We start from the raw sequence: 16,158 nt of genomic DNA, 5'->3' as shown, positions 1-16,158 counted from the left end.
ACGAGTAAACTTTGGACGATAGAATAATATCATATTCGTGTAGTATTCATAGCGGTGAAACCCTTTGCGTGTTTCACAAACCAGAACAATCGTTTACGTACACAAGTCTCCGTGTTTTCTGAATATTCTGATAGATCTATACATTTATTTATAGATTAAATATGCGAAACATCAATATTATAGATCATAAACAAAACCCAAAAGTTAATGACATACTGAATTAAATAATAAATAAGTAAAATATTTCATTCCAAAATAAAGAACAGGAAATTAGTTAGGAGAATATTTAGTGCGAAATGTATAAGCATTTTGAAACTATGTAGGTATTACATTATACAACGAAAAACAAATTGCTTTGAATGTTGCTCTGTCTTGAATTCTTATGAATAGTTTTTATTTCATTATTTCATCCATTAGTTTAGAAAACCACAATTTCTGTGTTTTCAAAAACCTTGAAGGTAGATAATACCGCAAAATTTTAAATGGTTTATATTTTCTGTAATAGTTATTCATGTGTTTTCTTAATTTTTCCAATAAAACAAACATACCTATCTAATTTTGTATAATATATAGGTTAAATGTGTTTTTTGAAGGTTCTCCTCAAATGAAGTTTATTGGATTAAAATTGACGTCACGATCATTAATTTCAGATTTAAGGATATGAAAAATTCTATTTGGTTTGAACAAAAATAAAATATTTAACACAGAACTGAATAATTTACAGTTAAGAAAAAAACGAGTTTATAAAATTACACACACAATGAAAGAATATAATTTTCCCCTTGAATAGATAATTTTTCACTACATAGCACACGACTCGATGTAAATCATCATTCCCGTCCCGAAATAACCTCTACACTAGAAAACGATATTATTGATCGATTATGTTTACAATACAACGAGGAAAATATTTTCAAGCTCTTAGTTTTTATTAGTAAAAATAAAAAATAAAAAATAATAATTGTTGGCACTACAATTTACAAAACATAATATTTTGTTACAGGAATTACAACAATTCTTTTAATTCAATTAAACAGTTATGTTAGAGATATAAAATCCTTTTTGTAATAGTAACAATCAAGCTATTATAATTATACAGTATCGTGTACTAATTCACTGTAGTTGCGTTTCAATTTTTGTGATTGGAGAAACAAAAAATATGGTTAGATTATCTGAGTTATAGTAGGTAAAAGTACACACTACAAGAAACCATTTAACATAAATCAAATAATACTCTTGACAAAACGTTGGTTGAATGTATCACATAATTTAGTTACTATTAAGGTTTTAAAGTAGTATAAGCTAATTAAGATTTCACAAACTTATTCTGCTGTGAACCTATAACAATTTTTTTCAGTGTAGTGAACAATGATTCATATTCCAGAAGTCATTCGTTTTGCTTATTCTTTAATATAATCTATGTCCTTGTCCTATGGTCCATATAATATGTGTGTTTTTATGTTATAATAAAGAACGAGTTTCTCGTTTCAGGGAAATGATTTAAGCGTAAAATGGTGGATAATGGCAACTACACGGATCCGAACTACGGTGACACACCGTATCCGGACGACGGAACTCCGTGGTTGGATACACCTACGTCCAACCAAGTGTTGGGCGTCGAAGAGACCGATGAGACGTCCACCATACCCTCAGAAATGATACCTACAGGAACCGGAGGTGAGTACCTAATGTACACGTGCCTGCTGAAAGTCGAGTGAAACGATAATAATTTTTTTTTTATAATACACTTAAACTGCAGTTTTAATAGTAAAAGGCAATTGGCAGTAGTTTTCCTGCTACAGCTACGGAATCTCTTTCCTTAGATTTTTAACTACGACACCGGTTGATATCTAAAATAATACTTTATACTCCACTGCCGTGCACGAATCAACCAACGAAGGGGTGGGAAAACCGCTCTGCTGTATACAGTGGGGCGTGTCAAGTGGGTCACTGTAATGGATATGTTAAACTAGATTTCAATGATCTATCACTGTATACGATAACCGATTTTGAGCGAAAATGGTTTGCCGACCTAGGATATATTTTTATTATATTGATATTGTTGTTAAGTAGTAGAAACAGGAACCCGGGTTGAATTAATTTTTATTGCAAAAAAAAATTGCATATGAATAACTATTATCTTAAAATAATCAATGACTTCTTTGTGACAATATGAAGTACATATTATGATTAACCCTGTATATAATTTTCCTTAAAAAAGTATGTCTAAGCACACAGAAAAACACACACATTGATCGTTCTAAAATCAATACGTCTGCTCCACTGAGAATCTAAAATACACATCCGTCTACAAGTCATCAAGGTGAATTATGGTGATCCACAATAATATTATGGTTGTAACTCTTGTATAATAATGTGCACTTTGAAATTCGAAGTGACAAATAACTGTACATTTGTCAATTGATTTGTTTTATGAAATTTTTTTTTTATTAAATCGTATCTTAGCCATGAGCCATTATTGTACGGCTTCTATCGTAGAAACATTTGCATACAGTAATTATATTATAAACAACGTCTCTTTGCCCTCTATTGATGCGTAGCAGTACCGACGGCGATGACGCAGCGTGTATAATGAGATGGGAAAACATTCAGCATATTATTATTATTATAATCTGATGAGAGGACAAGACTACTTTGTTTAATTGAACTATCGATTTTTATCTGTACACCGAGATATTTCATTATTGTTTTCAGTTTCGTCAGCAAAAAGCAGGATTATCATTTATATAAGAGCAACGCTGATTAGGTCTGTATAAGAAACATATATTTGGAAGAAACTTTAAAAATGCGTTTCTCTGTGATTGACGTCGTTACGCCACAATGATTAAATCAAAATCTCGAGGAAATCTTATGACGCACGAAAAATTATACAATAAACTAATTTTGAATTTTTACTTTTTACTTTTTTAAGGACCATCAATTACAATATTATTATTTATTACCATTTTGTACATTCGATACAATGTTTTTTTTTTTTTTAAGATAAAAGAACTTAAATCTGAATAGAATCCATAAAATATAAAAACAACTTGATAGTTATTTAAATAAAAACAAAATATTGATGAATCTTTAGTGTACAAATGTTGATTATATTACAAAGTGTACATTTTTTAAAATTAATTTATTCGTATAATATGACAAAATTTAAATTCCATTCATTGTTTTGTAATATTATTTAAAATATTGAAGGAAAAATGTAAAATATTATTTGCATTTAGCTCTCAATAGACAATAGACAATAATGCAATTAATTTAATATATCTATTTTACCAGTTTATAACCATACAATCGTTGGAATTTGGGCCTTATTTAAGTGATTTATAACTAGGTTTCCGCTTGACCAGAGATACCGAAAACAAATTTCTTCTAAATGAATGTTGATAATTATTTATATTAATTAATTACTTTTTTTTTATTCTAATGATTCGAATCAATTTAAAACAAACAAATGTATTGTCTTGTATCACATTAAAATTTATTTAAATTAAATTATTATTGTATAAAAAAAAATCATGATAGATCGTTGTTAGGAAATAAAACCGTATTGTAAAACTAAAATGTATTAATAAAGTCCAATCACTTGAATAATAGGTACATAAATCCATTCCTAACTTTGACATACTGCTTCGACACTCATGTAATGATATTTTTTAAACTCTTATAAGTTATTTGTGTGTGTCTAGTTAGACATTTTTTTAAACTAATTTAACCATTAACTAGGCAATTTTTCATTTTTATTCTTCATTTTAGATTCTGAGTGGAGCGATAAATGTTTTGATTTTATAATGATGTGTGTTTTGTATTTGTTTATTTATTATTTTTTTTTTTGTGTCTATCATCACGGTTTCACAAATTTTCGAAAACATTGATTTAACTCTAACAAAAATGACAGTAGATACACGAAATTTTCACTGAATATCCGTGTTCGCATTTTCTATACACTATACAATTTTCAAAATATTTTGATTTGTGTTGAACTATTATTAGGCATATGAAATTGTCGATTATTATTTTTTTTTTTTAACTTAAGTCGATAAAAAATGTGTAAATGTAATACAAGGTTCCTGGTAAGTTGTTGTTAGTGGAAATGAACACAATAATTTTTTACGAGCATTTAAACTTAGAATTTTTTCGAAATTCGTAAAAATCATGAAAGTTAGCAAATTATATTTAGTTGGAAATTCATAAAATATTTTCTATTTATATCTAAGATTTAAAATTTGAATACAAGATTCCTTACAAGTTTGTCTCCTTTATTAAAAAAAATGTCTACCGAAAAGTTAAATTAAATTTTTATGAGCGTTCAAACTTTAAAGTATTAAGAATACATAGTCACGATATATTTTTATAAGGATTTAAAGTTCAAATGTTGTCATGTTTCATATAAACACAATGAAGAAAGTTCATAATTTTGTTGTAATTCGGTTCCAACACTACCACATTTTACATAGTTATATTTAATATTTTTCTCACATCACTGATAATTTAAGAATAATATTAATTCAACTTACCGTCTACCGTATTAATAACAATATAAAATATACTAAACTGTCATACAGCCTATGCTCAGAATCGTTTTTTTGTATACAATGATTTGATATAATTCAATTCAAATTTAATACCATCCATTACAGTGACCTCTTAGACACCTTATGTACAGCAGAGCGACATCCACTTACTCGCTTTTTTTTTAAATTTTAATACTTAAATTAACAAAGTTTATGCATTGAAAGTCTGATGTTGCATTTCCAATTCTAAAGATATTTGATTTAATACAATTATTCGACTAAAGTAACAATATCTAAGAGAGAATATTATTTTGTAATTAAAACTTTCTTGTAGATAACATCAATGAATTGTGTTATTGGATTTTATCCAATTTACCGTACTAGTGCATTATTCTTTGCAATAATCCAAGTTATTAATGTAGATTATTTTCTATGTGTACAGTTATTTTTACTGATTCTTCTCAAGGTGATAGAATATATTATGATTTAAAATAATCTATATACAATTTTAATGTAGACTAACCATCCGAGATGCTTTATAACTTATAAGCAGTTTCCATCAACATTACAAATTGTGAAGCTTTTTATTAACACAAGTAATTAATCTCAATCATAAAAAAACGTATTACACCTATATTAAATATTTAATTATGTTTGAATTTAAGATTTTTAAATTAAGAAGATGGTAAACAATCATTTGTTCTTAAATGTGATAAATTAGTTTTTACATTTTTCATGGTATTATATTTACATTTTTAGAGATATTTTCCTAACACCAAATTGTCTATGTTTTAATTTGACAGTAATAATATTTTGTTGAAATGTATAAACGTTCATGTTTAAAATATAATATACAATATACATATACGTAGGTAATTACTAGGTACCTGTTATACATCTGTGTTAAGTATTAACACATTTCAACTGCATAAATTCAACAGAATAATATTATATTATAATAAGGTAAATACGAATCAAATACTGAACGTACGGTTAGTTTATAATGATATGTCGAGTAATACTAGCAGCAGATACAAACATCGTTTAATACTCCTTAAATATTAAACTTCGATAGTTCGATGAATGTATATTCTCGTAATATTACAAAGGAATATTCGTTCACTATTTTATATACGTACCTATGTACGATATGTATACATATCTATCTCGAGTTCTTTTGTTTCGAGTTTATTTCTTTATATTATGTAATTCTCGTTTCCACCCAATCGTATGCAAATAATGTGTAATGCAGGTACTAGCTACATTCAAATCCGCCATTGATTGGTGTGTTGCTCATAAACTGCGTTTTGTTGCCATTGTACTTGGTGGTAGCCTCAAGGAATTACCTAGTCATAGTTAGGTAGGTAATCATAACGATTAAACTCAAAGTTTCTCGATTTATCTCTAGTTGTACTCTAGAAAGTTTTCAGTGTTGTATATAGCACATAGTAGTTAATTCATCGTGAAATAGATAATTCTAATAATTATGTAATATTCAAAAATGAAATCTTGTTTTAAATGTTGATGACCCTTCCACTTAGTCCGTATAAAGGTTTTATACATTTCTTCACAGATAGTGACAATCACGTAATATTCCAGGTACTAAATTATTTTTCATTTGTTCGTATAACACTTAATTATCTTCTATACATTTGCAGTGTTTATTATTTTGTACTTATAAATATTTGTTTCCCCATAATACGATTATGATGAATAACTTATGTATTTTATATAAAATAATAAATTAATAACATATTATTAAATTTAAAAGTAAACAAATATAGTAATATTAACAATTATAGCAACTTTATAACATGTTATTTTTTTGTTTTTAATAATTGAGTCAATATACCATTAATAATTTTACAATGCTACAAAATCGATATTGAAACAATTACATAAAAAAAATCATCATTTAGTACGAGATGGAATTGAAGAAGTAGTGATGTAATCATATTTTTTTTATTTCAAAATATCTTTTGAAATTTTTTTTGCATAGACTTAACAAGTACTTATGTACTTACTAGATATTTATAATAAAATAACAAAAAATAACAGGAAATTACTCGACAGAAAATATCTGGAGACTCACTCTAAGAGACGTTTATATCATGAATCTTATATTATAGTGAGTATGTCTCTAAAGATAACTGTTGACACACCACAGCTGAAACTTCAATATTCTCTACGATACTAACATTTAATTAAATAAATATAGAAGACCGCAATGTAAGAATTTCTGTAGTAAATTTAAGTTTCATTTTAAAACCAAGCAATGCATATTATTATACAATTTAAATTATTACCATTAGGTATGTACACGTTGTTTAAATAATAACAATTCGAGTTGAATGAGGTGCCAAACGAATTTTGAACACTTACAAATAACTACACAGTTCACTACAACATGCCTAAGGCTACATCATATTAAGGAACCTCTCCATATTACTTTATACAGATAAAATTATTATTTTTTAAATTTCTTTTAAATATGTCATACCTATCGTAAAAGCATTTCGACCATTACGTCAATATTTAAGCCAAGGTTTAAAATTGTGCGCACTCTTTAAGAACGATAGAGGGTTTGTATGAATTTCTAGAAAATGTTTCACTTATGTAAAATACATCATAACATAAAGACCATAGATTCCGCGACAACGCTCATCATCTAAAATAGATAAATCCAGTAAACTACACTATAATAATATATTATAAGGTATTTATCATTTTGTTCATCGCATCATACTGGCTGATGAAAAACTTCTAAACTACCTTTTTAAAGAACAGCATCGCATTTTATTGTAATATATGTAATTAATGTTCATGTAATCAAAGTTCTGACGAATAATCTATCCTCACCTATAAAGTATGAGTTAAAGTTCAAATATATACAATACACATTACACATACAACAACTAGTTGAAGAATTTGTATTTGAGTTATTGTTTACAATTTTTAATCATTAAAATAATTTTGAAAACATAGTATATGTTAATTAATAATACCAATTATTATTGAATACTTATTTTAATAAAATGTAAGTAAAATTATAAATGAAATATGATGCTTAAAGTTTTTGTTCTGGTAATAAACTTCTAAAAAAGAGCCTTCTTGGAGATTTTAGAGAATTTTATTTTACAATTAAATAAAAGGAATATTATTAAGTGTTTTATTAATTGTATTACTATAAAAAAAAATGAATCGTTAACATAATTGTTTGAAATATTTAATAAGTGTTTTAACTTTTAATTGTACACGAGAAACTCAATAAAAAGTTATAATTAGTTAATAATTAATCACGATAGTTCACAAACATGTACATCATATACTGAATTATTTATTTCTGATGTATGTATTCTGTAAATTGGAAAAGTAGGAATCATACACCAAGCAAAAAAATACAATATTTACTTGAATTCTCTAGTTGAATAATGTGGATGGCTTGTTATGGGGGACAATTACCAATAACAGCAAACCATCTCAATATTGTCACTTATTACTGATTGATAGATGTAACTATTATTATATGTATTCATGATAGGTCTAACTTCCCACTAAGCTTATTTTATCCATTTCTATTATTCCAATAAAAATTAAAATTCAAATGATAAATTTAAACTATGAAATTTGAATAAGCCGACGGAGCGACACACTTTTTTAAAATTCTAGTTTTATATAGTGTATTATATATTTATATTGATATTGATGACAATCGAAAAACAATCGTGTTCTAGGTCCCATTGTAATACGGACAGAAGAAGCGTTCATTGTCATATGTGTGATGATACTATGGGTGGCGGCCATTGCATTGTTCTTCAACCGATGGGGCAAAATTCGAATGCTTGAACCGTACCAGCCGAAATTCCACGAAGAAGAACACCGTCCAAGCTGTCCAATGGTCGAGTTGGCTAGTGCATCGGGAATCGGCCATAGTATAACCGGAGGGGTAAGTTTAAGTTTTATTATCTGCAACGATATTTTTATTTAAGCCCCTCAAACACCAAAACATGAATAACAGTTGCGAATAACTATCATTCGCAGGTTAAATTTCTTAGGCAAATATTTGTATTATTATTATTATTATTATTATTATGGTAAGTTAAAATTGTTACTTTACTACTTTTATATTTTGAAAGAATAAAGGAGGTAGTTTCCATAAAATCACGTTTACAATATTTTTTTATCAGCCAGATTGTTAGGTTGAATACTAATATGCAAACCTCAAAGCTCTCAACGTCGTTACAAAAACGTGTTTTTCGTTAATTTGTATTTATTATTGAGTAACATATAACGTCAGTATATTATTAGAAATGAAGGCTTCGAAGATGTGTTATTGTCCATATTTACGCATTTAAATTTTAATTGTGACTTATAAAGCCAAATTAAATCAAAGGTAATTTACAGTATGTATAATAACTCAACAATGGCCAAATTCGATGATTTACATTAAAGTTACATGGAAAGATTATGAGTGACATGATTAAGAAGTAAACACGTATTGTGTACCTCATGGACTTATTAAGTTATGAAGTTATTACGAATCCCAGTGACATTGCGATGTATGATATGAAGATATATGAGAAGTTTCTAATAAATATTAAATTCCATTAACGTAGCACCTATTAGATTTATTATACAGGTATGTATATGTTGATATTTGATGTACATAATGTATATTATTGTATGTATCTTATAGTCAATAAAATATACCTATGTCTATGTATTTCAAAACTGTTTAAAATAATTGGATTGAGTTTTAGTTTAAAATTGATTTATTCAAAATAACCCCATAATATATTTATTAATAATAATTTGAAATACCTAGAAATATCAAGTATTTATATATTTTATGTTTAAAAGGGGTCAATACTATATTTTAAATTTTTTATGAGAGGACATCCCATATTTTCTTTAGGTGAAACCGTTTGTACGTTTCTTTAGATAAAATATTTTTATTAACAAGTAAAATATATTATGTTTATTGTACCTAATATCACCTAAATATTGTAAACTTGGTTTTTAAATAAATTATTAAATACCTACCTACGCTTACTTAACTAAGTAAATAAGATTATTTTTTCTTATAACTATTTTATGAAATATTTCTTGTAGACCCTGTGTTTTAGAATCATTTGAAGAATTAAAATATCAATCATGTTTGTTATAATATAATTTGTTCTCAAAAATATTTAAATATCAACCAAGGAGTGATTTATCATGACTAGGTCTAGGTTGTTTATGACTTTTACGTATATATGTTTTCTATAATCATTGCAGACCAAATTACAAATCTGTTAATTATAACACGTAATGGCTGTACGGGTAAAAAAATAATTTAATCATATATTACGGCAAAATAAGTTGTTGCAAAAACTCAAAACTAATTAACTTGTATTTTATATTGATGTACAACTAGCAGTGTTACTATTCTAGTTGAGGTTGAACAATGTTTCATATTATACTCCATTATTATGATACAGTATTGTCTACCATTCAACCCAATTACTTCATATAACAACTTGGATTTTTATTTTTTCATCAATACTATTATAGAACAGAAATGTTATTTTATGTTCATTACAAAATGTACTTTAACCATGTTTTTTAAACAAATTGTAACAATTATAACTAAGCTCTGGGACCTAACCTAACCTACTCAACCAGCAAACTATTTAGGGTAAAATTAAATTGACTTCGTCGTGTTTAAGTGTCAGACTTGACAGTTTTATAATGATATTCTGAAAATAGTGTGTACCCTCGACTTATTGGTTTGTCAAAAGTGTAGAAACTTAAAAATTTTCAGATTTATTTCTAAAAATGTAATACTATCGATAAATAAGTAAAGCATAAAACAAAACTAAAAAAAACCAACATCATATGAATGTGTTTGTTTTATAATGATGAGTGGAAATTTTCTTTGTGCCTGACGTCACCTTTAGAAGTGCTAAAATTTTTTCAATCTCCGACTTCAAGTGATATTTCTGGTAGAAAAATTTATATAGTCCATACTCTGAAAAGGTGAAAAGAGAAACATTTCTAGCACTATCAAAAAATAATAGGGAAAAGCTAAAAAATATGACAAAAAAAAGGGAATATATTTACACAACTGCAGTTGTTAACAAAATAAATTTTGTTTTTTTGCAATTCAATAATGTGTGCTTTGTAGACTATTTGAATCATTACTAGATATTAATATGAGCATTGTATGGTCATGATATAATTGCCATTTATTGTCACTTTCTGTGCTATTTATAAACATAAAGCAAAATTTTAAATGTTTATATTTGTTACCCATGTATAATAATAATAACTAATTTATGCTGATATGATAAATTATAAAATGTTAACTACCTTTTAAAAAATAGTACATATTACTTATATATTAATATAATGGTTGTTAAATTGTTTCAATCAATTAGGAAAAATAAAATGTTTTTATATTAATTATTAGTAGAAAATTGACAGTGCATTTTTTTTACTTTTAACTATCTAATCAAATTACCAAATAGATCTAATCTTGTATCATAAAAATGAAAAATGTCTTCGGACACAAAACTATAAAAAAAAAGTTCAAACCATTTCGCTAAATATCTAAAATATAAATACACAATATACAATATATTGTCTGTGAAAATGATTAAAAAGTCAATAGAATGAGTTTCAAATCGATTTTTTTGGTTGTATTATAGTAACAATGTTGCTTAAGAAAACCTGGTGATTGGTGAGTTCCAAATAACTATATAAGCTAGTAAAAAAAAGCATCAACCGACGTAATGGATGGATAAGGTTAATGGCAATAAGAGGAGTGTCATTTGATGGATGCGATCTTTTAAATGACAGGTCTTCAGTACCAACTAATCCAACGTAAATTATTACTTTATATTTTGAAGAAAGCGAATATTATGTACAGGATATAGTCTAAAATGCAATCTTTCGGCCACAAAATACAGATTTAAAGTTTTTAAAGTTGCTTTTTGAGCAAATATATAGGTGTAGTCTTTTTTTTTTGTTTTCAAAATAATAAAGTTTTAATTGTTGTAAGTATTATGTGTATACATTTATATATTTTGCAGAAGTATAATATTATAATATTTTATTGAATTTATTAAAGGTTTCACCTCAAGTGTACAAATAATAAGCTATTGTAACGATGAAGGGTTGGTTTGATTAAAAAAATAATTTAAATAACAATGCAATTGGTAAGATATTTTTTTGCCACGCCTGTAGTAGGTAAAAACACTTTAATTTTCAATGCCAGTTGACGCGTTGGACAATGACCTTTTTCTGTTCAGCTGACAGTAAAAGTCTTTCTCTGTCTGCTACAGCAGTTGGACAAGCTACTGTCTAAATCAGATTAATATACATGAACGTAACCCATTTGTCAAGTTTAATACATCAAATTCAAGCTGTTAGGGGTGGGTTATTTCTGTAATATTCTATGAAACAGTTTGGCGAATCTATATTGTAGATACCGAGAATGGCAAGCACAGTTTCATTATTACCGTAAATTCAATAATAGCGGCAAAAAAAATATTTATGATGACGTTTTTCAAAAGTTGAGGATATTTCAGTCTTGGGCTAAAAGAACATCACCCGATATTGAAATACTTCACTTTCAAGTATTTTAACTTGTCACCGAATATATTGTACTATTTGTTGAATAATTCGTTAAACTTTTAGTATGTTTATTAATCGGTATGCGTTTTTATATTGAACTTCTGAAGTCACAAATAATTTGTACGATAGGAACTGAGTTATAATCGAAAATGTCTCAAATGTTGTATCTATGTATAGTTCATGTATATTCAAAATAATACCGTATATTTTTTTCACTTTCGACTGAAAATGAGTTTTACGGACCCAGCTGTCATATAACATTTAATTAATTTTTTCAGCCATTTTTTTATTGAATTGGTTTTGTATGAAATGACATGTGCAATATATAATTGAAAACTACAAGGAGAAAAGTATGTTCTATTTGAATGGAAAATGAAAATTATGTGCCAAGAGAACCGTATCACGAGTACATCAAGAACATTAAATTCACATATTGTATAGGTGTATATTATACGGGTAAAAAAAAAAATGCTTGTGTTTTTTAATATAATATATAAACAGATTTTCTCGATGTGCTCGAATGCCAATAAAATGAGATTGCGAAAAAAGAATTATATCATGAAAACAAGAGCGAAACGATGAATATTATGTACACGCATTCTCCATAGTCTGATCGTATTCAGAAAATACGGTTAGCGAGCAATATGATATAGCGTTTAGGTAATATGGCGTTATATTGGATTTCGGATTTGACGAGTACTATTATGGTGGTGGCGACGGCTGCCGTATAGGTTTCAGAGTGCTTATTTGTGTAATTTGCACGGTTCATTTGAGAGACACCTGTGTTTCGCCATTTTGGAAATAGGATATAGTTTAGGTTACACATACAAATGATACGAAAATCAGAGCTTTGTATATCATTTACTCTGAATAGCTGTAGTATGTGGGAGGAACCCTACTCAAGGGAACACGAACGGATCGATAATTCTAAATAAATAATATTGTATACTGTTCATGAAAGGTTACTATTAGTGCACATAAGGATCGTTGGATCTGTCGTGCGTACTCGTATATCTATGACGCCCTGGTAAATTTGAACCGAGTCCAAAATACATGAAATCGCAATCGCAATATGCACCTATTTGCCCTATAGGTAATATATCGTACAATTTATAATACTGCTATTATACTCATTTACGACTGACAAGACCGAATGGAACAAAAACATCTACTGCGTTAAATATGATTAATTAGTATAGGTAGGTACTTCTGCAGGGAATGTATAAAGATAAGTTTAGGTTCTACCTTTTGCTACATAATAGTGTGCATTATACAGAGCATGGAGGAATCGATAATTCTAAATAAATAATTACTATACAAGGTGTAACAGAAAGACCTGAAAAATGAAAATAATATACTAGTTAAACGTATAAAAAAAAGTTATGAACAAATATAGATTTTTTTTTTAAATGCCCTGGGGCTTTATTATTTAAAAGACCCAAAGTTCTCTATAAATATGTTTAACAGTTATAGATATTTTACATACTATGTATATTGTATATATTATATATATTTTACACGTTCGTTGGTGGAGTCACTTCCAACGAAGTATTTTCCGCCTAAATCTAAAATCTTAAACTAAGTCGTATGATTTCGGACGTTTAAAACGTTTGATGTCCTTAGAGTTATCTGATAATTGGATGGCAAATTTATTGACATGGTAATCTAGCATTGTCTCGTGTTTTCGAGCAAATCTTTGGATTTGGTCTGCTATTGTAAAATTATGAACAAATATGGATGGAAAATAATTTAAAGTTACAAGTTATAATAATAATAATTCTTTACTATTGGAATAAATTTAAATTATAAATATTGTATGAATATGATAATTGTAGAGTTATGTAAATGTACATGCTATTTTTAAAATGATTTATTGAATAATATAATATTAAGTAACACACCTATTTAAGTAAAGATATATAATTAATTAACAAATAAAAATAATGAAAAATAGAAAATAGAAAAAACAGAAGGATATACAATTAAATTTAATCGAATAGGTATGTTTATTATAGGTATGTGTAAAAACTAACAAAAAAAATATTTTGAAAAAATGTAATTTGTATTTAATGAATAAAACAACTGAAAAAAAAATTTTTATTTGTCACGTCCTTCTGTTACACCGTATATAATAATTATACTATTATAGGGATGTTAGTTAGGTTACTAATAGTACACAAACTACGTCATAAGGATTGAATATAAGATAATCTAATATAAGATTGAACATCTATCGTTCTATATTTACGACGCCCTTGTAAATTTGATCTACGTTCAAAATACACGAAATCGAAATCGCAATGACTATATAGGTATGTAATATATCGTACAATACGTAATACTGCTATACTTGCGTACAACTAACAAGACCAAACGAAACAAAAACTTGTACCTACTGCGTTAAATATGATTAATTACTAATTGGTGGGTAGGTGAGTCCTTCTGCGGGGTGTGTAAAGGCACGTGTGGGTTCTGCTTTCTGCTGTACAGTGTCTGCTATATAGGTAGTCACAGGTAGTCCGTGTTATTGATATTATGTTAGGTTACGGAAAAATATTAGCTCTCAATAATCAATAATATACCACAGGTATACTTCTATGAAGCATGGACACACTGTTATAAAAGGTGAATGTGCACAAGAAGGACTTTTTAAAAAATAATATTCGTTTGGTGTTTATATTGATTTTGTAAATAAATTCTATTTTACATTAGTCGTAGACACTACTATTTAGTAAATATTTTCCATACAATTGCCAAGTATAATAAATAATAACATTAACACAACATATTATTATATTTTAAAACACCACTATTAAAACGTTTGTATTATACATCTATATTCGTGATAAAATATTAATCTTTATTCACTATTCATATTACATAATACATAATTCAATATTTATTCATATATATATATACAAACATTAGTTGTTAAATTTGTATTAGTTAATTATGTAAATATGATAAAATAGTCACAGTTTCATTACTTAATATTTATTTCAAATAAAACCATTTTTCATTTATTTGGAAGAGTTCGAAAGTAATCCTTATACCATTGAAAAACTCAATGTCACCACTTAAAATATGTGAACTGTACTTACATTAATCAAAACAAATTCGGCAATAAGCCAAGAAAATATCGTATTTTATTTTACCTAATTTGTCTCTTGAGACATGAAAATAGTGCATACAATATGTATAAAGTAATAAAGTAATTTAAAGTAATTATATAACAGTATAACTAGAAAAGTATACTTGTAACATATAAGAATGGAAAATATAATATCAATTTTTAATGTCGTTACAAATCATTAATATCCCGAAAACTTAATTTTATAAAATTATCCTTTGGGGAACTCTAAAAAACAAACATACTTGAAAATTGTTTGTGATCATCATAATTAAACTCTTGTTTTCATACAGAGGATAATAGTTCAGTTAATTATTATTTGTAACCTCCCCTAAAGTATATACATACAGCAGTGTATAATAAATAATAATATAATATAATAATTACACGAAATAAAAACTAATTTATTAGAGTACCTACCTATATCTATAATATAATTAGGTGCCTAATATGTAAAGGTATTTAATTATAGTTACGCTATCATATGAAATACATTGTCATAAAAATGTGTTATCTGACGATGGAGACAAACACCAGTAATAATAATTTTATTTTTATAACTTAAGGTATTAAAAAATAATTTTGTAGTTTAATGGTATAATATACGTTTTATTCATCGTAAAGTTTTATATTGAATTCGACAATACTAAGTTATTGTTTTTAGCTCAAAATATAGTAATAATTGGAGTTTAGTTATGTTTTGATGATAACGTTAACGGTCGTCAAAAATTAAAATTGTATAGTTAAATGTTTGTACTTAATTTGAAATTATTTCTCTGAAAAACAAATAATAGTATCTAATACCAAAAGTCATAACGCATTATATTCTGTTTTTTCAACTGCACTTCTTTGTTTAAAAACTGCCGCACATTACCCATGGAT

General features: G+C 27.0%; 1 protein-coding gene across 1 annotated transcript in view; it reads left to right on the top strand.

Moving 5' to 3' along the window:
- Positions 1-1,467: 1,467 nt before the first annotated feature.
- Positions 1,468-16,158, top strand: part of LOC111042125 — a 29,472-nt gene continuing 14,781 nt past the window's right edge. The window contains exons 1-2 of the mRNA XM_022326639.1: positions 1,468-1,677; positions 8,264-8,475. Coding sequence (XP_022182331.1) covers positions 1,512-1,677; positions 8,264-8,475 — 378 coding nt within the window. The 5' untranslated portion in view covers positions 1,468-1,511. The remainder of the gene's footprint in view (positions 1,678-8,263; positions 8,476-16,158) is intronic.

This window comes from Myzus persicae, unplaced genomic scaffold, assembly GCF_001856785.1.
Source record: "Myzus persicae strain clone G006 unplaced genomic scaffold, MPER_G0061.0, whole genome shotgun sequence".
In the NCBI taxonomy this organism is placed as follows: domain Eukaryota; kingdom Metazoa; phylum Arthropoda; class Insecta; order Hemiptera; family Aphididae; genus Myzus; species Myzus persicae.
This window is presented reverse-complemented; position numbering and strand designations above follow the sequence as displayed.